The sequence below is a fragment of the Heterostelium album genome (genome assembly GCF_000004825.1).
Source record: "Heterostelium album PN500 unplaced genomic scaffold PPL_scaffold6, whole genome shotgun sequence".
NCBI classification, from domain to species: domain Eukaryota; phylum Evosea; class Eumycetozoa; order Acytosteliales; family Acytosteliaceae; genus Heterostelium; species Heterostelium album.
In genome coordinates this window covers 1,926,997-1,949,692 of record NW_008805068.1, presented here as the reverse complement: position 1 = coordinate 1,949,692, position 22,696 = coordinate 1,926,997, and the positions used below count along the sequence as shown (strand labels likewise).

The window sequence follows — 22,696 nt, the reverse complement described above, 5'->3', positions numbered from 1 at the left end:
TCACATTTTTATAATATATATTTGACATACAAATATACATATAAGTAGATAAAGTTAAATAGACACAACACAAATATTGTTATTTATTACACACACCAATTTATACAACAAACACAACGACAATACCACATCATTATTTTACACTTTATTGGTTAATTCTTATATTTCTCCCAAGTTGTTATAATCAAATAAGTAGATAAATCATTTTATAATAATTTTTAATTATAATATTGAAAAGTGTAAAAATCGAAAAAGGTTATTTGTTTGATTTGATTTTATCACACACAATATCATATCTCCACACAATAAAAACAAATCACTCAGACAAATCATAAAAAAAACTAATCAAATCAAAATTTTTTTTTAGACATATCACACACACACAAAATTTTTACCGATCCTCAACACCAGATGTCTAAATTTGAAACGAATAGTTATTCTTTGGATATGTTTGCTGTTGCTACTTCCAGTGGTTTGCAAATAAACCAACAGCAACAACAACATTTCACTATTGAGATACAACAACAACAACAACCTCAAGAGGAAGAAGAAGAACAACAGGAAGCTGAGGAGGAGGAGGAAGAGGAAATGGATGGGGCATCACCAACTGTTGTTGTATCAACTCAACAACAAGAGCAACAACAACAACAACAAATACAAAATAGTAAACTAGTTGAGGAAACTACTTCTTTCTTTACCGCTTCTGAAGACATCCAAATTAAACATTCAAACCCAAATCAAAATCAAAATCAAAATAAGAATTATAAAAATAGTCATCGTCAAGCCAACAACAATATTAATAACAATAATAATAATAATAATAATAATAACAATAGCAATAAAAAACCTACAAACAACAATAGCAGCAGCAGTAGAGGCAACAACAACAATAGCAATAATAATAATAGTAATAATAATAATAGCAACAGTAAATGGAAAAACGATATTAAAACCAAACAGCAACAGCAACAACAACAACAACATTCAACTTTGATTGATAATGAAAAATTGGTAAAAGAGGAAAGTCCAAAGTTTGTAGAAAAAGAAATTTCTTTACCACAGGAAGAAATCATACAACAAGAAAAAGTTGATAGTGAAGAACAAGAACTACGAGAGAAGATGTCTATAAGCGAGTGGAAGAGAGAACTAAATAAACAATTGGCAGCAAATCAACTTAGTTTCGTACCGAATTCACCTGGTCTTGTATACACTATAAGTAATAACATTAATAGTAATAGTAATAATAGTAGTAGTAGTAATAGTAATAAGCCTACAAGAGCACTACCATCATCACCCAAACCACAACCAACCGTAGTAACATCGGCGGCAACAACAGCAACATCGGCATCATCAACACCATCGGCATCAACATCAATTTCACAAAGTTCATCACTTAAACAACCATCATCACCTATTTTGACACCAAGTTCACCTTCACTAGCACAGGAAACCAACTCTGTCAGCAGTCCATCGGTTTCCTCAAGAAAAGCTACACCCAAGCCAGTTTCAGTGCATCTCAAGAATTTCAGAACTAAACCACTACCGATGACACCACCACAAACACCACCACAATTGCCACCAAGACTCTATCAACAACAGCAACAACAACAACAAACACCACCACCACCTGTACAGCAAAATCATATTCACCCACAAACCCCAAATTCACCAATGTTTGAAAATCTCAGTAACAGTAGTGAGTTTTCAACAGGCAACCATTTTGAAAATGAACTCAACAGTAGTAGTACTACAGCAATTCATCCAACAACGTTGGCACCTGTTCCAAAGTTGGATTTGAACGTTGCACTTAGCAGCAGCAGCAGCAGTAGTAGTAACCACCATCACCACCTCGAGAGTAGTAGTAGCGAAGTTGTATCGCCACTGGAACAAAGCGTCGATGAAGCTCACCACAGTTTTATCCCATCGAAATCGATACCCTCAGAGATCTCACTACTCTTGCTATTTTTAATAAACAATACAACTCAATCTGCACCATCATCACCAACCATTTCCAGTAACAGTGGAAATCATAATAACAACACTACAACCACCACTACCAACTCAAATGGTTCTCCGGCTTCTAAACTTCACTCTTCCGGTGAGAGAAGTCGTCCACAAAGTACACAAATTAAAAATCTTCTATGGAGATCAACTCCTAATATTTCACAAATCTCATCTCAGAACACACCACCTTCGTCACCTCTTAGTCAACAACAGCCACTTCAAAACTCATCGTCATCGTCATCATCACCTTTGTCACAACAACTTCAACAACTTCAACTCCAACATCAACAACAACAATCTAAAATCGAAAAGATCTTTAAATTTTCACCATGTTCAACTGTAGATGAGGTACTTTCTCTGGTTATTCCTAATCTGGTGCATCACAAAGGTCTGCAAAAAGCAAAGCATACCAGCAACGACGAATGGGAGCCAACTGATGTGATCTCCGATGGCGGACCACAGCCAGCGAGTGGAGAACATCACTACAGCTTTGCTCTGTTCCGTCGTGACAATCCGCTCGTCCCACTGCACAAGGAGAAGACACTGCTCGAGCTCGGTCTACACGAGATGGAGACACTCGAACTCAAGACGATTGTCTTGAGCATCCAATTCGTAAAGATTCACATTCCCTGTTTCTCCGAGGATCAACACCCAGCCAACACCACCCTGAAGCTAACGCAATTCACTTCGATTCGCTCGATCATTCGTAAGCTCTACCTCAAATTCCACACATCGATCGATGTCTCACAGTATGGTATCTTCTTACAACGTTCGGGCGGCGTCGTCGATCCATCACAACAAGAGATTCTACTGGACGAAGATGAGTTGTTCTCTACTTATCACATCAACAGTCAGTCGGTTCTCATCTTTAGAAACCTATCTTCGCTCACCGATACACTGATTCTCGAATCAAAGTCGTTGCATCTTCGTTTCTTGGTGACAACTGCCAACTCCAGACGTAACCACCTCGAGCTTGCATTCGATCCAAATACACCGGTGTCAAGAGCGATCAAAATGACTGGATTACGAGCAGGTCTACTTGATAGTGTAAACAAATGTGGATTCTATCTAACGCCTTCAGAGGATGACGACGATGGTTTCTGGATGGATGAAGATCAACTTTTAGATTCATATCATCTTCAAAATCAAGTAAGTGTTTATCAAACTATTCAAAGTATATAGTTGATAACTAACATATTATTATTATTATTATTATTATTATTATTATAGACAACATTAGAGTTTAAACAAAGATGTAGAAAATATACTGTAATTATAAAACCAGGAGATAGAAAAGTTATATTCAAATTTGATCAATACACAACCGTTCAATCGTTGTTCAATATGTTGGTATTCAACGAAGGAATAGCCAATGTAAAAGACTATTGCTTGACATTCAAGGATAGTACTACGATATTAGATATGAATCGTTATCTTTGGTCATATGATCTTGATGTAAGTGTATACAGTACAGTGCAGTTAATCTATAACAATACTAACTAACATTATGTTATACAAAAATATTTTTGTAGAAGGAAATCGAATTTAAAGAGAATGCAAACAGATTGTATATATTTGGAAAAGATGGAGAACAGAATTTAGTGTTTGTAGATTTCAACGATCCTATCGAAGATGTTTGCAAGAGATTATCTAATCATCTTGGTTTCAGAAGAGAACGTGCCTACACCATCAAGAGACTGGGTGACGCCGAGAACGACTTGGATACCAAACTCTCTTTGAAACAACATGGTGTTCAACCAAATGATCGTGTTGTAATTGAAGTTCAACATACTTCATCATCACAACAACAACAATCAAATCAACAACAACAATCAAATCAACAACAACAAGTAAATCAACAAAATAATCAACAAACTAATCAACAAAATAACACAAAGATTAGCGAATCACCAAGTTCTTCTGTTGGTTCAACTAGTTCACTGGCATCGTTGGCAGCGTTGGGTGATCAATTGGATGAGCGAAACAATGTAAATATTTGGGAAGAGCCACCTGATTCACCTATGAATATCGTTTATTCAAAGACAAAGTCATCCGATGATCCCTATCCACCTATCGATGCCGGTACTCTCAACAAGCTGATCATTCGTCTCACCTCTGAGAATACACACGATCTCATGTTTATGAAAGCACTGCTTATGACCTACTCTTCGTATACCTCTGCGCACGTGCTTCTCGCCAAGCTCTTTGAGCGATTCAGAGTGCCGAACGACGCCGATATCGACGAGCGTGAGAAACAATCGATTCAACTGCGTGTTGCCAACGTCATCAAGTACTGGGTGGAACACCACTACGAAGACTTTGGATTCTCTACCACGAAACTCATGGTTGACTTTGTCGATACTCACATGATGCAAGCATTCCCACAGCTCGGTAATCAAATTCGTGGATGTATCCTCAAGAGAACATGCGGAATCAAAGGTGAACTAGCTAGAACAAGATCGAACGGTACATTAACATCACCAAGACCTGTACAACTAATTAATAGCAATAACAATAACAATAGCAATAGTTTATCAAATAGTATTAATAATAATAATAGTAGTAGTAATAATTTACATAATAGTATTAATAATAGTAATGGTACACCATTATCTTTAAGTAGTAGTAATAATAATCTTAGATCGTCAACGCCGAGTAAGAAGATTAAGAAACCAAATGGTCATAATAGTGTGAGTGTTGGTGTTTCAGGATCACCGATGTCATCCAGTCCAAGAAAGAAACCAGAGATCAAGAGTAAAGGCATTAAGAATGCTAGATCGATATTCGACTTTGACGACGAAGAGATTGCCAGACAGCTGACACTCTTTGATTTTATGCTCTACAGTACTATCAGACAAACAGAGTTTTTGAATCAAGCTTGGAACAAACCTGCCATTGCATCACGTAGATCACCAACCATTCTTCAGATGATCAATAGATTCAATGAAGTTGGTCTCTGGGTTGTAAAACTCATTCTCGAACCAGAGAGAGTGAAGACACGTGCTAAACGTATGGAAAGAATCATAAAGATTGCAGAGGTAAATAATAATAATAACAACTATCTTTAGATCTATTTATAATTAACTAACTTATTATTATCTTCTTTTAAAATCTAAATAGAAACTAAGAGAACTCAAAGAATTTTAATACATTAATGGCATTCTTGGGTGGTTTGAACAATTCTGCTCTTCTAAGATTGAAATTCACCAAAGCACTGGTTGGTAAGAAATACTTGGAGTCATTGGAGTCGTTAGAGAAAGAAATGAGTTGTGAATCTTCCTATAAAACATATAGAGAGTTACTTCATAACACTGATCCACCCTGTGTACCTTATATGTAAGTTGATTATTATTATAAATATGAAATGAAAAGAAATATTAATATTTTGTTATTTATTTATAATAATAATAATAGTGGAGTATACTTGACAGATTTAACATTTATCGAAGAAGGTAATCCTAATATCATTGGAAACAATCTAATCAATTTCTCAAAGTATACACTACTTTACAAGGTGATATCGGAGGTGCAACAATACCAATGGTCCGAATACAACTTAAACTATGTACCAATCATACAAACATTCATCAAAGATCTCAATTCACCGACGGTGGCTGAGCTCTATCAAGTATCGCTTCAAAAAGAACCTAAAGGTGCTCAGAAATCTGACATCTTTTAATTATTATAATAATAAATTTGTAATTATCATATCATTTTTAAATCTCTTATTATGTAAAGCTCATGTTTGAACTTATTCTATTTACACTCTACAAGTGTTTCAACATTTAGTTTTAATTAAAGTAAATACATAGTAAGAGTTTTTTATTTATTCTCTTGCTTTTTGAATTAGTTGTCTTCTTGACATCTGTTCACCATTTGGAAGTGTAATGGTTTGTTTGTTGTTCAAAAGAGTTAATCCAATAGATTTGAAAACCGATGCTTGTGTATCATCCAATCTTAGTGATTCCAATAATAGTTGTTGTTTTGTCATTTTCACATCATTGTGGAGTGTGACTGTTTCGTATAGAGATAGTGTATTTGCAAGGTTAAAATATGGATCGGGATCAGCTGGATCGTATTCTATTGATTTTAAGTATAGTTGTTGCTCTGTCATCGATTGTCCATTATTCAGAGTGATTGATGTCTTAAAAGTAAGTGTAGTTGCGAGGTTATTGTAGGATGGGGAGTAGGTTGGATTACATTCTATTGCTTTTAAGTATAGTCGTTGATTTGTCATTGATTGTCCATTGTTAAGTGTGATCGTTTTACCACTTGAAAGTGTCGCTGCAAGGTTGTAATATGGTTTGAAATCGGTTGGTTCACATTCTATTGCCTTTAAATATAGTCGCTGAATTGTCATTGATTGTCCATTATTAAGTGTTATTGATTCACCTCTTGAAAGTGTCGCTGCAAGGTTATAATATGATTTGGAATTGGTTGGTTCACATTCTATTGACTTTACGTACAGTTGTTGTTTTGTCATCGATTGTCCATTATGGAGTGTGATCGATTCACCATCTAAAAGTGTCGTTGCAATGTTATGATATGGTTTGGAATTGGTTGGGTCGCATTCAATTGCCTCCAATAATAATTGTTGTTTTGTTATTGACTCGCCATCGTTAAATGTGATAGATTCATGTCGAGATAGTGTTTTGGCGAGGTTAATATATGAATCGGAATCATTTGGACTAAATTCTATTGACTTTAAGTATAGTTGTTGTTTTGTCATTGATTGTCCATTATGGAGTGTGATCGATTCGTTTCGAGATAGTACTTTTGCGAGGTTATAATATGAATCGGATTCGTTTGGATCACATTCTATTGCTTTTAAGTAAAGTTGTCGTTCTGTCATTGATTGTCCATTGTTAAGCGTGATTGATTCACCATCGGAAAGTGTACTGGCAAGGTCGATGTACGAACTGCAATCTGTTGGATCACATTCTATTGATTTCAAGTATAGTTGTTGCACAGTCATTGATTGTCCATCATTAAGTGTGATTGATTCACCATCTGAAAGTATCGTTGCGAGATTATGATATGGATTGGAATTGGTCGGATCATATTCGATTGATTTCAAATATAGTCTTTGCTCAGTCATTGATTGTCCATCATTAAGTGTGATTGTTTCACCATCGGAAAGTGTAATTGCAAGTTTATAGTAGGAACGGGAATTTGTTGGATCACATTCTATTGCCTTCAAGTATAGTTGCTGCACAGTCATTGATTTTCCACCAAGTCCGACTGATTTATCATTATCATCATCACCTGAAAGAGTATTTGCAAGTTTATGATATGAATTGGAATGAGTTGGGTCACACTCTATTGATTTCATGAATAGTTTTTGCACAGTCATTGATCGACCAGATCGAAGAATGATAGATGATCGCCGATAGTCTCTTTTAAGAAGCAATGCCAACTTGTAATAGGCAATAGCATATTCTGGATGCAGATCAATTACTTTCAACAGAAGCTGTTCTTTCGTAAGTGATTCGCCTGACGAGAGAGAAATTGTTTGTGGTTGTTGTTGTTCGCCATTTTCATGATAATCAAGTGTCACTGCAAGTTGTAGCAATTCATCATTATCATCATAATCATTTGAACTTTTACTAATCTGATGTTTTCTTTTCATTTTTTAATGAATATAACTAATTTCATATAAATTATTATTATTATTTTCCTTCTTCATATTCACACAAGATATTATTTAATTAAGATTTATTTACCAGCAAATCCAAATCCAAATCCAAATCAAAATCCTTGGTATTTTTTTTTTTTTCAAAAAGTTTTTCAAAATATTTGTTTTAAATTGATGATCATTTCTAAAAAGGATTGATTTGATCGATTAATTATTAAGTATATAAATATTATTTTTATATCTAATTTTAGATCAATAGTAGAGTGTGAAGATAATATATATATTAGGTATAATTATATATATAGTTATATTTATATAATTTAGTAGTAGATCTAAAATGAATCCTTATCAACCACCTTCATATCATCATCATCATCCTCCACCACCGGGAACACATCGACATCAGTATCCACCACCACCAGGTGTCGGTATTCCGCCAGGACCGATGTTTCCACCACCTCCACATCTTTTTCCAAACTATCCACCACCTCCCCACGGAATGATGGCACCACCACCCGGAATGTTCCCTGGGTTCCCCGGTGGCCATCCAATGATGATTCCACCATTGTTACCTACACCACCCGGACCACCCGGAGTACTAGGAAACAAACAAATGACACCACATAAACATCATATACAACAGCAGCATCAACAACATCAACAACAACAACAGCAACAGCAACAGATGAATCATCAATCGTCAATGATGAAGATTGTACCTCCAGTTGTTTCTGCAACGGCATCGATTGCTGCTAATGCTTCAAACTTGTCGTCGTCATCGTCATCCACAACTACAGCATCATCTGCAACCATTACACCGACAGTCTATGTAGGAAAGATACCAGAGACCGTTGAAGATGACTTTATTCGAAAGTTACTCGATCTCTGTGGAAAGGTAGTAAAGTGGAACCGTGCATCCGATCCCAGTGGTAAACTTAAAGGTTTTGGATTCTGTGAGTTCGATTCACCGGAAGGTGTATTAAGAGCTCTAAGATTATTAAATGAATTACAAATTGATGATAAGAATTTAATGGTAAGGTTATTTTAGATAGATAGATCGATAGATAGAGCATAATAATATATTTATATTTTTTATTAACAAAACAATATTATGTTTTATTATTATTATTATTATTATTATTATTATTATTATTATTATTATTATTATTATTATTATTATTATTATTAGTTAAAGGTAGAAGATAAAGTACAAAAGTATTTAAATGAATATATTGAAAATAGAAATAAGAATGAACAAGATAAAGAAACACAGCAAACAGAGGAAAAAGATAAAGATGATACTACAAAAGAATCGATACAACAATTGGTAAAAGAAAACAAAGTAATGTTGGAGGAAAAGAAGAGACAAAAAGAGAAATCATTACCACCTCCCGAAGTATGTATAAATAGATAGTATAGATAGATAGATAGATAGATATAACTAATTCATATTCATTCATTCATTTATAAATATAGATACAAGAGAATAAAGTATTAGAATTAAGATTGATGACTAAAGAAGAAAAGTTAAAGATGGCAGCCAAGGAGAAAGAGAAAGAGATTGAAAAGGAAAAGGAAAGAGAAACAAGAAAGAGAGAGAGAAACGAGAGAGCTCTGAGAGAAAAGGAAAGAGATTGGGAGGCAAGAGAGATGAGAAGCGAGAAGGATAGAGAACGTGACAAGGAGAGAGAACGTGAGAGAGAACGAAATGAAATCTATATCAGAAAGCAAGAGATGGAGGAATACTCGAGTGACGACGAACACATGAGAAAGCGTTTGAGAGCACGTGACTCTGTCAAGAGAAGACAGAAGGAGTTGGAAGATGACATCAAAGAGAAAGAGAGGGAGAAAGAAAGAGAAAAGGAAAAGGAGAGAGAGAGACTGTTGGAACGCGAGAAAGAGAGTAGCGGTAGTTCGACAGGTGTCAGTGGTGCTGGTGGTGTCGGTAACAACGGTGGTGAGCATGGTGTAATCGGACCTTTTAGCCTTGGATTGGGTGGAAGAAAGTTGACACTGTCGAACAACGGTAGCGGTCTTGGACTGACAGCGGAAACCATCAATAAGATTCAATTGGATTTCTCGGCAAAGAAAGCTACACGTTTATCGACCGCCACTGGATTCAACACGAACGAAGTCGAAGAACCCGAACAGATTGTCAATAAGAAACAAATGATACTTTTAGATTATAATGAAATATTGGATAATACCAACAGCAACGATATAGATGCTAAAGTATTATTGAAATCGAATGTACAGCAACAACAACAACAACAATTACAACAGCAACAACAACAACAACAACAATTAAGACAATCACAACAACAACAACAGCAACAACAACAATTACAACAACAGCAACAACAACAACAAGTTAAACAAAGATCAAAAGAAGAATTACAAAAGATTATCGATACTATACCACTGGATAAGGATGATCTGCTGAATATGAAAATGGAATGGGATGAGATCGAGAAATTGCAGCTCATTGAGAGTAAACTGAAACCTTGGGTCAATAAGAAGTTGACAGAGATCATTGGTGCAGAAGAGACAATCCTTATCGAACATATTATAAGTCTGATGAAGCAGAGATCTGACCCACACACTATTATATCGCAATTGAAAGAGATGATAGACGAAGAAGCAGAGAATTTCGTATTGAAAATGTGGAGAATGTTAGCTTTTCTTGTTAAAACATCGATATGATAATAATAATAATTAATATTAACCAATCAATCAATCAAACCAACAAACAAACCAAAACCATCAAGAGAATATAATAAAAGTTACGATCGTAAAAAATTAATAAATACATTATTATTATTATAAAACATATAGTAAGAATGATAATTAGTTTATTTATTTTGATTTAAATTAAATTCTAATTGTTAATTCTAACAATAGTATGATTGATTGTTTGTTTGTTTGTTTATTTGTGGACACCGCTGAGTAAAGAAAGAATGATTGGATTCTTTGTTCCGAAAATGATCCATTCATCGATGGAAACCTTTCCATCACCATTGATATCGGCTTGTTTAAGTTGCGAAATACATTCGTGAATCTCTGTGTCTGATTTACCACCGTGTTTGCCAATGTTGATAATGCTCGAACAAATGTTATTGAGTTCATCGATATCGAGCTGTCCGTTTTGATCATCATCGAAAATGGCAAAGAGGAATGCTAACTTTTGTTCTAAGCTACCACTTGCACAGATACTGATTAATGAAGCAAACTCTCTTATATCAATTTTACCATCCTGATCATATATTATATAATAAACAATATGAATAATTCATTTAATAAACAATTTTTTTTTTTTTTTGATAACTAAAGTCTGACTCTTACCTTATCAGCATCACAGGCGTTGAACATACTCTTCATGGTTGATTCAGAGAATCCTAATTTATCTTTGTAAAGCTGGATGAACTCTATATAGATGAAGGTAGGAATAAATAAACTCTCTCTCTATATATTAAAAACAATTAAATAGTTTTGAAACTATACCATTTAGATCCAAGTTATTGCTGTGATTCTTATCTGCGCTACAGAACAATGAATATAGTCTGTCTAATTCTCTCTCTTCTTGATATACTTCTGACATTTTATTTGTTTGATTGTATTGGATAAAAAATAAACTATGAATAAATGATTGAAAAAAAAAGGTGGTGATTTTAAATAATATATATTATTTTTAATTAATTAATATCTTCACATTTTTTTGAAAGCGATGCTGTTTGTTCATCACACAAATTTTCTTGGTTTCAAAGAAAATTTTGTCGTGAAACAATAAAAATGGTCAATTTAAAGTCAAAGCTTCAAAAACAATCAATAGTTGTATTGTTCTATTTTGAGTATTTAGTGAGTGATCATTCAAATAAACCAAAATTACATAAAGTTATAACTGAAAAATCATTTATTTATTTATTCCGCTTGATAGGGATAATCGAAAGCTTCATCTATATCTTCTCTTGGCATATACCATTCAAGCCACCGCCATAGCAGATTGTCGAGTGCCACCACCATACAATTTAATTTTCCTGCCCACAGACCACATCCAACGAAACGTCTGAGTCTCTCGATGAACGGAACTTTCGGTGCCTTTGAGATGACTTCGTAGACTGCCTCAGTTCGTTTCGCTACGTCGTTCCAATCGTACATCGATTTCACTTCTTCGTGAGTCTCCAACGGTGTGTGTTTCAACTGCAGAATGGCATTGGTGAGTTTCTCTTCGAGATCCTCGGATTTCGGTTGCGCCAGCGATATCATGTGTGGTGGTAACACCTCGGGTACACCACCGACTTTCGTACTGACCACGTATAGACCGCAACTCGCTGCTTCGACGATGGCAATACAGAATGCCTCTGTCAGTGAGGAATTGAGAAAGACGTCGCCACGCACCAACACATTGCGTACATTCGAGTGTTTGACACTACCGAGCAGCTCTACTCGATCGTGTAGCTGATGCTTCTCTCTCATCTCTTCGAGTGAGACACGCTTCGGACCGTCACCACCAATCACAAAATGAGCATTCGGGAACTTCTTACAGATATTCGGAATGATATCTATGATTAAATCTATACCTTTTCTATATACAAGTCTACTCATAATTACAATAGTTACTATATGATTATTTAATGATTGATAAGTTAAAGTGTTAATAGAAGTAGAGGTAAAATCTAGTGATTTTAATATAGTACTTTTGTTTGGATCTCTCTTGGAAGGATCTGGTGTAAATTGAGTTGTATCTACAGCATTTGGTATGACAGATACGAGATGAGGATCTAGTTGTGCACGTAATACAGTGTTTTCTTTACTGGTATTTGATACACAAATAACATGAGATATATCAGAGAGAGAGAACTTTAATAACTTGTTCATGTGAATCGATGATGCATCTGCAAATCCAAACAATGAATGATCTGTAAAACATGTATTATATCCCATTGTTCTTGCATGCAATATACTTTCATGTGCTAATGTTGAAAATGCCTAATATTAAAAACATCAATAACAAAATGAATATTAGAATTAAAATTATACATGTATTTTTTCAATAACTTGTTACTTACTTGATGACAATGTACTATATCTATACGTTCACGTAATAGAATCTGACGGAATAGAGGGAATGTAAAATAGAGTGTTGGGAATGAAGATTGATTGTAGAATGGTGCCTGTGGTATATAATAAACTTTAAGACCGTTCGTTACATATCTAACACCGAATCTATTACCATAGTTGTGTGTTATAATGATAACTTTATTTCCTCTCTTTATAAGACATTGTGATAACTGATAGAGATGTTCTTCTACACCTCCCATATTAGGATAAAAGAAATCTGATATCATAGCAATTCTATATTTCCTTTCTGTTCCATTACTACTTGTTATATCTGTATTACTATTACTATTTACATTATTTAATTCTATATTATTATTTATATTATCATTCATATTTATGCAAAACTAATCTGATCTAATCAAATAATTAATTGCTAAAGAAAATAAGGTAATGACTGAATGATTAAGATTTTTTGTTTATTTCACAAATTTTTTTTTTTCAAAGATTTTGAAGAGATAAACTTATATTGTTTGATTTTAATAGAACAAAATAAAGAGATAAAATTTTGATAGAAGAAGTAGTTTAATCAATGGAGTCCCTAGTCAATATCTATTCCCTACAGGATGATATCTGATAATTAAGTTTCTTTCAATTTTTTGAAACAGAGAATCAAATAAACAATAACAATTTATAATATAAAATTTGATTTTATATTTTAAGGCAATTCAAATGATTTCTTAAGAATTGGTGAATACGTTCGTACCATTTCACAGCCAAAACAATCACCTGTCAGCAAATGTTCAATTTCAAATCAAGATCATATTGTTATCTATTCACAAGATGTATTTTTATTATTAGATAATTAATTAAAATTACACTAAGATTATTTTCTATCAACTATCCATTTATGAAAAGGCTGATCTATGAGTGTTCACTGAAATATCCATGACTTTTCTACACATTCTCATCCAGGATAGAAAATACACGAAGAGAGATGATATATAAAGTCAATTGACAAGTTCTATGCGTTTTCTTTTTTTTTTGTTATATTTACCTTTATAAATATTATACAAATGAGCTTACAAGTTGAACCTAGTCATACTTCTGAAAGCATTGAAGATCCTATGAAATTGATTAAAGAAAGAATAATCAGTACTCTTCCGAAAAGTTAATTATGTGATCATCAATGGACCACTCGGTGAAATTGATCATTTGAATAGGGGTGTAAACGATTCTCGAAATGTAATTTCAAATTTTAGCAATGAATTTAAGTCAAAGCTAGACGAGTGTTATAAGCAAATCCAGGATAAAGATCAACAGTTGCGTGATAAAGATCAACATAAATAGCTCGCCTCTTACAACTATTAAACAGCAATCAAAATCAATATTTTGCACAACAATTAACAGTTCCAGCTGCAACTCGAAAAACTTCAACAACCTCAACCACAACTACAACTTCAACACCCAAATCAAATCAATCAAAATCCGATCTGAACAAAGAAGAAATGAACAGGATAAATATAAAGAAAATCTTAGACAACGATGCAAATTCAAGGTTAAAGTGTTTTAATAGAGATGTGATAACCGGAAATATAGTTCAAGGTGGAAACGCAGTTTGTCAATCACCAGACTCCACTCTAATGCTCAAGGTTTTAGTGTCCATATGCGATGAAAAGATAGTTTATTGCCGGGCAGCTCATTGTCACAATGAAGAGTCCATTAATTTCCTCAAGAAATCATATCCCGTCTTGGAACAGAATGTCCCGATTACTCTCGGTGAGACGAATAGAATATGCCAAGGTTGCAATAGGAAGCAAACATCCAATTACCTGAAATGTAGCCGAAATGATTCAAAACCAAATGAATTTCACCCCAAACCATCCATTGATCTCTCTTCGATTTGAAGTAACCTGACATGCAACTTAGCATACAAAAGTAATCTACTTGTCACACTTCCTTCTTCCAACTCATTATGATCCACAACGTCTTGAAAATAACCTGTGCAATAGTCCGATAATTGATCCAATACTTTGTTAAAGTATTGTCTGAGTGTAAGTAGATTCTTAAAAAAAGAAAAAAGATTTAAAAAGGGGCAAGATGTTTCTAAACCTTCTAAAGAGTTAGTAACTCTACAGAAGAAATGCGATAAAGATGGTGGATTTAATAAAGAAAAATACATTAAGATAAAGAAGAGGATAACAAAATAAAAAAAGTAAGAATAATAATCGAGAATGTATTCGCTACAATGAAGAAGTGGAGAATACTATCAGATATTATAGTTCTTAAAAAAGGCCTAACACATCAAAAGGAAATTAGTCACAAATTTGTGGAAGGTTATTGCATATTTAACTAATATGTACCATAACTTTGGGAGAAGTGTTGAATTCTTTAGTGCAACAGGATGTAATAATAATAAATAAATAAAATTTTGAATTGTGACTTATATGCACTAATTTGTGTATCCCCCAAAAAATTTTGCATAGCTTTTGTGTGCATTTTGAGAATAAAAAAAAATTTTATAAAATGAAATATTTCATAATATTAAAAAAAAAATTCATGAATAGGATTATTTTGAAATTCAATTGAATAGAAAATTTTGAAAATATTGCTGACTGAAGCATGATTTAATTAAAAATATTTAAATAAATAACTTTAAGTATTTAATTTCTCATTAAACATAATTAAATAAATAAAAATTTTGTAATTATTAACTAAAATTACCAAAGCATGACAATTTTCATAGAACTAAATCAAAACACCCACTTAGATTCATGAATGACAAAATTAATTTATAATAATTAAGGACATTAATGTCCTTAAGGTGTTATTTTTAATACAAAGAAGTTTAAAAAGTAAAAATTGGAAGATTCTTCTATTTAATATTTTATGTTTTTTTTGAAAAAAAAACCACTTAATATATTATCAGATCGAATTGTATTGAATGATTAAATAATAGTAATATTTATTAAAAACAGTTTATCTCGGAGATAATTTTACTTTATTCTTAATTAATAATTTCAAAACACTTAGGTGGAACTCCTGATCAAGATTACCTTGAGATATATTTAATATGGTGGAGATAGTAATGAGTATTACATTCTTTAATAGGTGTAACAGGTTAATTTGCTCTAAATAATTTAATTTTTTTTTTTTCAAATATTGTTAAATTGTTATAATTGACATTAGATTTAAATTTTTAATTTGGATTTCATTTTTCAATTACAGGAAGATGCAGCTTTTTGAGTTGTGTAACATTTCCATAGAATAAAAAAAGATTTTTCACTATTCAAAGAGTATAAATAGAAGTATTTTTTTCAGTTCAGAAACAAACCAATAATAAATAAGAATTCTAGATGTTGTCATTACAGAAACTAATAGATAAAATTCCAAAGGGTTGGAGTTTACCAATGAATCCATATGATCCTATGGAAATAGTATTTGAAAAAATGGAAAAATTTGGAATCATAAATGATGAAAATCGTGAAAAATATAGACCAGCATTTAAAGGAGCCTCATTTTTCGCAAGAAACATATGGTCTTTAGCCGATAATCAAGCTATTGTACTAGGTACTCAATTCTGTATTTTCGCTCAGATTTTTGATGACCTTATTGATAGTAATGAACCAGAATATGGAATTAAAATAATCAATAGAGCAATCAATATATTTAAATTGGGTAAACTTGAAGATGATCCAACACCTCTTGAAAGAAATTTGTTTGATATTCATCAGAATCTAGAAATCAGAATTGGAGATCAACACCCATTGATGAATCTTTTCAGAAATTGCCTTCATTGATTATTTTGACAATTTAATTCCGTGGCAGTGTATGAAGGTATTTATTTTATTTGTTTAACTTTATATATCAATTTACTAATGGATAGATATTGTTTTTGTTTTTTGTTTTTTTTAGAAATTGGAAGGTGATATGAGTATGAATTTATATTATAATATTAGAAGACACAATATTGGAATAGAACCAGGTTTTTATTTAGGTGTAATATTCACCATGAAAAGATTAAACCCTGATATTCTTCTTGACCCACTTTGGAAAAGTTTATCGGATTATACAGGAAAATTCGCTGCTCTTTACAATGATATATTCTCTTATGAAAAGGAACTTAGAGAAAAAGATGTAAGAATGAATAGTTTCTATTTTATGAAAACACAAAACAATTGGTCTGATAAAGAATGTTTTGATTTCATGGATAAAGAATTGGATAATTGTTTTGAACAATATTTTATTCATGAAAACCTGATAATTCAAAAATTCATTCCAACTCTTCAAAACAAAGAGGATGAAGAAGAATTCTACAAAATCGTTGGACGTTTTCATTTAATGTTGACTTCCTTAATTTCTTTGTATCTACTAAAACCATCTTATAAATCACAAGATTCCATCTTTGTTGAACTTAGAATCTAAAAAATAATCAATTTGGTTCTCCATTACCAAAAAAATAACAATAAATATCAACCATAATAGCTGACAGTATATTTCTTTGATAGTTGTAAAATAACACTGGTGCATCTCCTGTTTCTTTTTTAAAATAATTTTATTTTTACTTAAGTAAAATGTTGTCTTTTCAATTTTTATTTATTTGAAAGTAAGCTTTGTGTATGTTACTCGTTACTAACATATTATTTTTGTTTCAAAAGTATATTAATTTAGAATTTTTATTAAATTATCAATTCTTGATTTTAATTGTGAAGATACTTTATCTTTTAGTTGTCGGAGTGTGTAGTTGATTCTCTTGGTGTTAAAGACATGTCGCTCAACAGATTGTGGTGGGAATAACTTCAACATGGTCTCGATCAGAGTGATAAAGATGGAAATGAGATAGTCACGCTCGGTGTTTGTTCGCCATGTAGGTTCGTTCGATTCGATCGATGTGTTTTGATCCTCGATGATCTCACGGTACTGATCGAGCAGTGTCCAATAGTCGATCTTGACCTGGTCGTGCAACGGACGGATCAGCCAGAGTGCGTCGTCCACCGAGGTCTGTGTCTGTTCGCCATAGACAAACACTGTCTTCTCAGCGATATTGACGATCGATTGCAACGGGAAAGTACTATCATTTGGATAGAGATCGTAGCCAATATTGACGATCTTTGTCTTCAACGCCTCCACCAGCTGATTGACATCGCTGTAACGCTCTTGTGCTTCCTTCTCAATGATGATCTTCCAGAGCAGTTTTACAAACTGTTGGTCATCATGATTACCAATATGAACCAAATACAACATTTCCTCATGTAATAAATATTTTCTAGCATACTCAGTAAACAGCTATAATTATTATTTTCAACAAAACGATATATATATTAATAAACTACTATGATTTCTGATGAAATGTTTATAAAAAATACTTACAGTTGTAATATCATATATATTATCATTTAAATTATCTAAACTTTGTTTAATTTCCTTCTTTTGTTCTGGAGCGACAGAGTTATTTTCCAAAAGATTAGAAAGCTGATTTACAATCTTTTTCTGAATTTGACAAAACTAAATAAAGATAATAAAGGGCGGGTGATTAGTATTTATAATCAACCAAGTAGTTTTGATAATTGTTTCAAACTTACAACAAGCTGTCTCTTTGCAAATAAATAGATTTCATTTTCTTTTAATTCACTTAATACCAAAGCACAATTGGTATAACATTTAATTTTATCTAATAATTTTGATCTATTTTTTTTGAATGATAATAATTATTATTGATTAGTTATTTTAGTCATTAAATAAATATTAAATTGATTTCATTTCAACATACTTTTCTGCAATTTCAATTAAAATCTTGGCGGCATCTTCAAACTGTGAATTCTTTGCCAATTGCTTCCAACAAAGTTCAATATCGTTTTCATATAAAAACTCTGTAATATATGGTGATTTAATCTAAATATATAATAGTTGTTTAGGTATTAATATTGGTCAATCTTTTAATAAAAAGCAAATCACAATCAAACTTACATCAAATAGTTTATCAACTAAATTATTTGTTAACAACCAACTATATAACATTTCATGACAGATTCTATCATTACTTGCTAGTATTTGATTGATCATCTAAAATAAAAAGAAAAGAAAAGAAAGAAAGAAAAAAAGATAAACAAATTAATATATATTGATAATTAATGATTATCAAATATTATCTATACTAACATAATCAATGAATTCCTTTGATGCGAAATCATCTTGATCATTGATAATTAAATCGATGACCTTGAAGATTTCAAAGAGAGCTTTCTTTTTGAGTTCTTCTTTCTCCTTTGCTTCGTTGGCCTTTGATGGATCGGACGATTGCTTGTTGTTTTGGTTTTGTGTGAGGTTGTTGGGATCTAGTCTCGAGGCATATGTCAATGCCAATGGCACTATATACTCAAAGTACTGGATGGCAACAAGATATCCAATGATCTCATTGAGATCAAACTTTGGTGAGATCTCATCGAGAATCATAAGTGCATCCTTCACCAGCTGATCGGTATAATGACTCTTTCCATCTCTGATTGCATTCTTCAACTTGTCTTTGGCAACAATCAATTGTTTATCAGTCTTTTTAAATATATCTGGACATTCATATTCTAATTGTCTAGTTACATTATCAATCTACAAGTAAAAACTATTATTAATATTATATTATATTTTAATGGTTAACTAAATACTTTTTTACAACTTACTTGAATATTCAATGAATTCAATAACTTCATACAAGATACAATCAATAATGAAGGTACATTCTTTGATGGTGACAAATCTGTTTGATTTTGAACATAGTCTTTAAATTTAAATTGATACATCTTTTGTTTATCGTCATGACTCAAACTAAATAGTTAGTTGTAAATGATAATAAGTATATTAATAATATGAACAAATAAATAGCTAACTATATTGTTGTTGATTGTTTTATAAAACATACCCTTCCATTCCTTCAAAGATTTGTTGAAAGTTAAATTGTAAGAGAATCAAGAATAAATTGATGACTTGTAATGACTTTTGAATTAATTTCTTAATACCCAATAGATTTCTCTTTTCATTCTGTATAATATTATTATTATTATTATTATTATTATTATTATTATTATTATTATTATTATTATTAAAGAATAGAATAATAAGTTAGTAACTAAATGATTATTTTGTTTTGTTAATTGTAACTACTTACCTTTAATGCATCTTCATCAGTTGATTGTTCATTGATTGGTTTCTTTGAGATTGGAATGTCAGATTCGTTCTTTTGTACAAGATTCGAGTTCTCCAAGAACAACAAGAGGTTGACGAGGTGCGATTGAATGGTTTTCAGTTGGATTGCGGACCATGGACAGTGTGAGTTGCTGGCATCGATCAATACCTCTGACCAGATCGGTGAGAGCACACGACTGATGTAGGCAACGACAGCGTTGTGCGCATTCGAATAGACAATCTCTGATTGATTGACACTGGTACCCATATCCTGTGAGAAGATAGCTTTCGCCTGCAAATATGATGGTTTGCCAGCACGTCTTTTAAATTGGGTCATCGCAAGATCGACCAATCTCTGTGATGCCGACTTGGGTGCACTCAAAGCACCGTAGAATTGCTCTGTCAACAACGGTGCACTCTGTGGTGTCTCACAACATATCGCAATACACAATGAATTCGAATAGATTGCACCAAATTCATTATAGAATGTCTAAAAACAAACAAACAAACAACAAACAATGATTAGAATATATATTAGATAAGAATTAGAATTAGAATTAGATCCATTGATAACTTACATCTATATCAATTAGATTACCAAGTGATAGAAGATTACGCAATAGATCGACGTAACGTAGTTTTGTAATGATATGAAGACCTAGTGAGTTGAGACAAAGGAATCTTCTTGGGATGGTAGCGTGTTCGTATTTGAATTCCTTGTAAAAGACGATCGACGATGTAGATGATGTTCCGGTGGCAACGTTGACAATGTCCTCTTTGATGACGTTCACTCTGCCTTTGATATTGATTTGATTCGGTCGTTCCTCGAGTGGATCTTCATTGGAGCTTGTTATGAATCCTTGATTGTCTGCCTCGTACAAACGTTTGATCATCTTTCTCGAGAACGGAGTGGTACCAATGAGTTTATCCATCAACTCACTCGATTCAATCGCAACGAAATACACACCATTACAATAGAATGAGTAGTGTGGTTCTGTACCTGTAATAGGTGGTTTTCTAGCATATTTAAGATGACCAGAATTCTAAAAAAAGATAACGTACATAACATAAGTAAATATAACGATAACTAAAAACTAAAACTAATTGTAACAATATATTTTAAACTTACTTGTGATATATATAAACGAACACCATTCGAACAGATTGCAATTAGTTGATAGTCGACTTGTGATGATAGATTGATAGAGATGATCGATAGTCTTGATTCAGTGTTGTATCTTGCAAGTGGTGTTAGAGGTTGTTCATGTATCAATGCATTCTTATTTGTTGCACCTAGATAATATCTCTGTTATTATTATTATTTAGATTTATATATTAATGTTGTGTTAGTTAAATCTAGATTGTTTATAATAAAATTGTTAAACTTTACTTACATTGATAACAGAATTCTTATCCAAAGTAAAGATCATTCTTCTTTGAGAGTCATAGAGGATTTGAATGATCTCTGCTTTCTTACTTGCCCAGATAGAGTTCCAAATCGATGTGGTATGATTGATCTTACTGATCTTACTGGTTCTAAACCACGATGATTGACCATCGTTATAAACAATCTCATATAAATTACCATCTTGACCACCTACAAAGATTCTACCTTCATCTGTACCAACTATATCATTGATAATAACAGAATCTGTTGGAATAACAAGTGGTGCTAAAATAATAATAACAATAATAATAATAGAATGATGATTAGTAATTTGTAATTAAAATATTAGATAGATAGATAGATAGTTACTTGTTATTAATTCAACTTTTTGTTCATCATTGTTTTGAAATGATAATGCAAAGAGGAAGATCTCTACGTGTGTGGAAACGACTAGTAGATATTTAACGGTGTCTTTGAAGACGTTGCGACGTGGTACGACTAGACCGCATGCGGTGATAATCTGTGAGAGATGATTGGTGATGAGTTCACCACCGTTGATACCGTCGCGATAGTCCCAGAGGAAGAGTGTCTGATCGATGGAGATCCAAGCCTTTCCTATCTCTGGGAAGATGCCTTGCAGTGTCTTGGTGTTGGCCGTCAGGTATCGCTGTGTAATCTCTTGTGGGAATTGAATGTGTTTCTCGAGCAGAAGTGTACTCCACACGGGATTAGCAGATTCAAAGTAGTTGTAACCGGTGATCGGTGTACTATCGAGTGTCTTTGTAGGGTCGACCAGAGTGTCGAGATTGGCGATGCTTTCGTCGATCATACTCACCGCATTCTTAAAGATGTACTGCCATTCCTGCTCCTTGGAGAATGACGCCAGGTTGTTACTGACCGATGTGGTTGCAGCTGTCGATTGTTTATTCAATGGTTGTGTTGTTTGTTGGAATTGATATTGTTGGTGGTGTTGTGAAGTTGTTGGGTCAATCATGTGATAAGGTTGTTGATCGATCATCATCATTGGCGATTCACCACTTCCTAAACTACTATTACCAAAGTTGGTTGTTGTTGTTGTTGAATGTGGTTGTGGAAGTGGCAATGAAGGTGAAGGTGAAGTTGGTGTGATGACACTTCTCGGAATAACTAGACTACCGACTGCCGACAATGGTGTGGCAGGCGATGGTGTTACATTATAGTAATATCTAGATGATGTATTTGGAGTAGTAGATGTTGATTCATCTCCATATACTTGTTGTTGTGATTGTTGGTAATACTGTTGTTGTGGTTGCTGTTGTTGTTGTGATTGTTGGTAATATTGTTGTTGATATTGTTGCTGTTGATGTTGACTATACAATGAAGATGCATTCAATTGTGACATTGACATTGGAATGTTATTCATTGTTGTTTGTATATTACTAAAATTGAATGATTGATTA

General features: G+C 32.9%; 9 protein-coding genes across 9 annotated transcripts; 5 read left to right on the top strand and 4 right to left on the bottom strand.

The window, feature by feature from the left end:
• Positions 1-411: 411 nt before the first annotated feature.
• Positions 412-5,072, top strand: gefK (Ras guanine nucleotide exchange factor; the record flags this gene model as incomplete). Its single annotated transcript, XM_020578173.1, has 3 exons — positions 412-3,153; positions 3,235-3,459; positions 3,537-5,072. 3 exons carry the CDS (start codon positions 412-414, stop codon positions 5,070-5,072), a joined length of 4,503 nt encoding a protein of 1,500 aa, XP_020432621.1.
• Positions 5,073-5,158: 86 nt separating this feature from the next.
• Positions 5,159-5,683, top strand: PPL_07336 (Ras guanine nucleotide exchange factor; the record flags this gene model as incomplete). The annotated part of the gene is made up of 2 exons (XM_020578172.1): positions 5,159-5,340; positions 5,419-5,683. The coding sequence occupies 2 exons, from the start codon at positions 5,159-5,161 to the stop codon at positions 5,681-5,683; spliced, it is 447 nt and encodes a 148-aa protein (XP_020432620.1).
• A 147-nt stretch (positions 5,684-5,830) lies between these two features.
• Positions 5,831-7,633, bottom strand: PPL_07335 (tetratricopeptide repeat protein; the record flags this gene model as incomplete). The annotated part of the gene is made up of 1 exon (XM_020578171.1): positions 5,831-7,633. The coding sequence occupies one exon, from the start codon at positions 7,631-7,633 to the stop codon at positions 5,831-5,833; it is 1,803 nt and encodes a 600-aa protein (XP_020432619.1).
• A 343-nt stretch (positions 7,634-7,976) lies between these two features.
• PPL_07334 (RNA-binding region RNP-1 domain-containing protein) lies at positions 7,977-10,342 on the top strand (the record flags this gene model as incomplete). The annotated part of the gene is made up of 3 exons (XM_020578170.1): positions 7,977-8,672; positions 8,829-9,035; positions 9,116-10,342. 3 exons carry the CDS (start codon positions 7,977-7,979, stop codon positions 10,340-10,342), a joined length of 2,130 nt encoding a protein of 709 aa, XP_020432618.1.
• Positions 10,343-10,565: 223 nt separating this feature from the next.
• On the bottom strand, positions 10,566-11,237 carry PPL_07333 (EF-hand domain-containing protein; the record flags this gene model as incomplete). Its single annotated transcript, XM_020578169.1, has 3 exons — positions 10,566-10,892; positions 10,982-11,101; positions 11,229-11,237. 3 exons carry the CDS (start codon positions 11,235-11,237, stop codon positions 10,566-10,568), a joined length of 456 nt encoding a protein of 151 aa, XP_020432617.1.
• Positions 11,238-11,557: 320 nt separating this feature from the next.
• On the bottom strand, positions 11,558-13,089 carry pigA (phosphatidylinositol N-acetylglucosaminyltransferase subunit A/GPI3; the record flags this gene model as incomplete). The annotated part of the gene is made up of 2 exons (XM_020578168.1): positions 11,558-12,625; positions 12,706-13,089. The coding sequence occupies 2 exons, from the start codon at positions 13,087-13,089 to the stop codon at positions 11,558-11,560; spliced, it is 1,452 nt and encodes a 483-aa protein (XP_020432616.1).
• Positions 13,090-13,770: 681 nt separating this feature from the next.
• On the top strand, positions 13,771-14,734 carry PPL_07331 (uncharacterized protein; the record flags this gene model as incomplete). The annotated part of the gene is made up of 3 exons (XM_020578167.1): positions 13,771-13,864; positions 14,045-14,473; positions 14,634-14,734. 3 exons carry the CDS (start codon positions 13,771-13,773, stop codon positions 14,732-14,734), a joined length of 624 nt encoding a protein of 207 aa, XP_020432615.1.
• A 1,409-nt stretch (positions 14,735-16,143) lies between these two features.
• PPL_07330 (uncharacterized protein) lies at positions 16,144-17,119 on the top strand (the record flags this gene model as incomplete). Its single annotated transcript, XM_020578166.1, has 2 exons — positions 16,144-16,412; positions 16,654-17,119. 2 exons carry the CDS (start codon positions 16,144-16,146, stop codon positions 17,117-17,119), a joined length of 735 nt encoding a protein of 244 aa, XP_020432614.1.
• Positions 17,120-17,356: 237 nt separating this feature from the next.
• Positions 17,357-22,659, bottom strand: nup155 (nucleoporin 155; the record flags this gene model as incomplete). Its single annotated transcript, XM_020578165.1, has 13 exons — positions 17,357-17,980; positions 18,065-18,199; positions 18,277-18,379; positions 18,465-18,586; positions 18,662-18,757; positions 18,854-19,297; positions 19,369-19,513; positions 19,608-19,726; positions 19,854-20,360; positions 20,449-20,913; positions 21,000-21,176; positions 21,265-21,542; positions 21,627-22,659. The coding sequence occupies 13 exons, from the start codon at positions 22,657-22,659 to the stop codon at positions 17,357-17,359; spliced, it is 4,248 nt and encodes a 1,415-aa protein (XP_020432613.1).
• Positions 22,660-22,696: the final 37 nt, after the last annotated feature.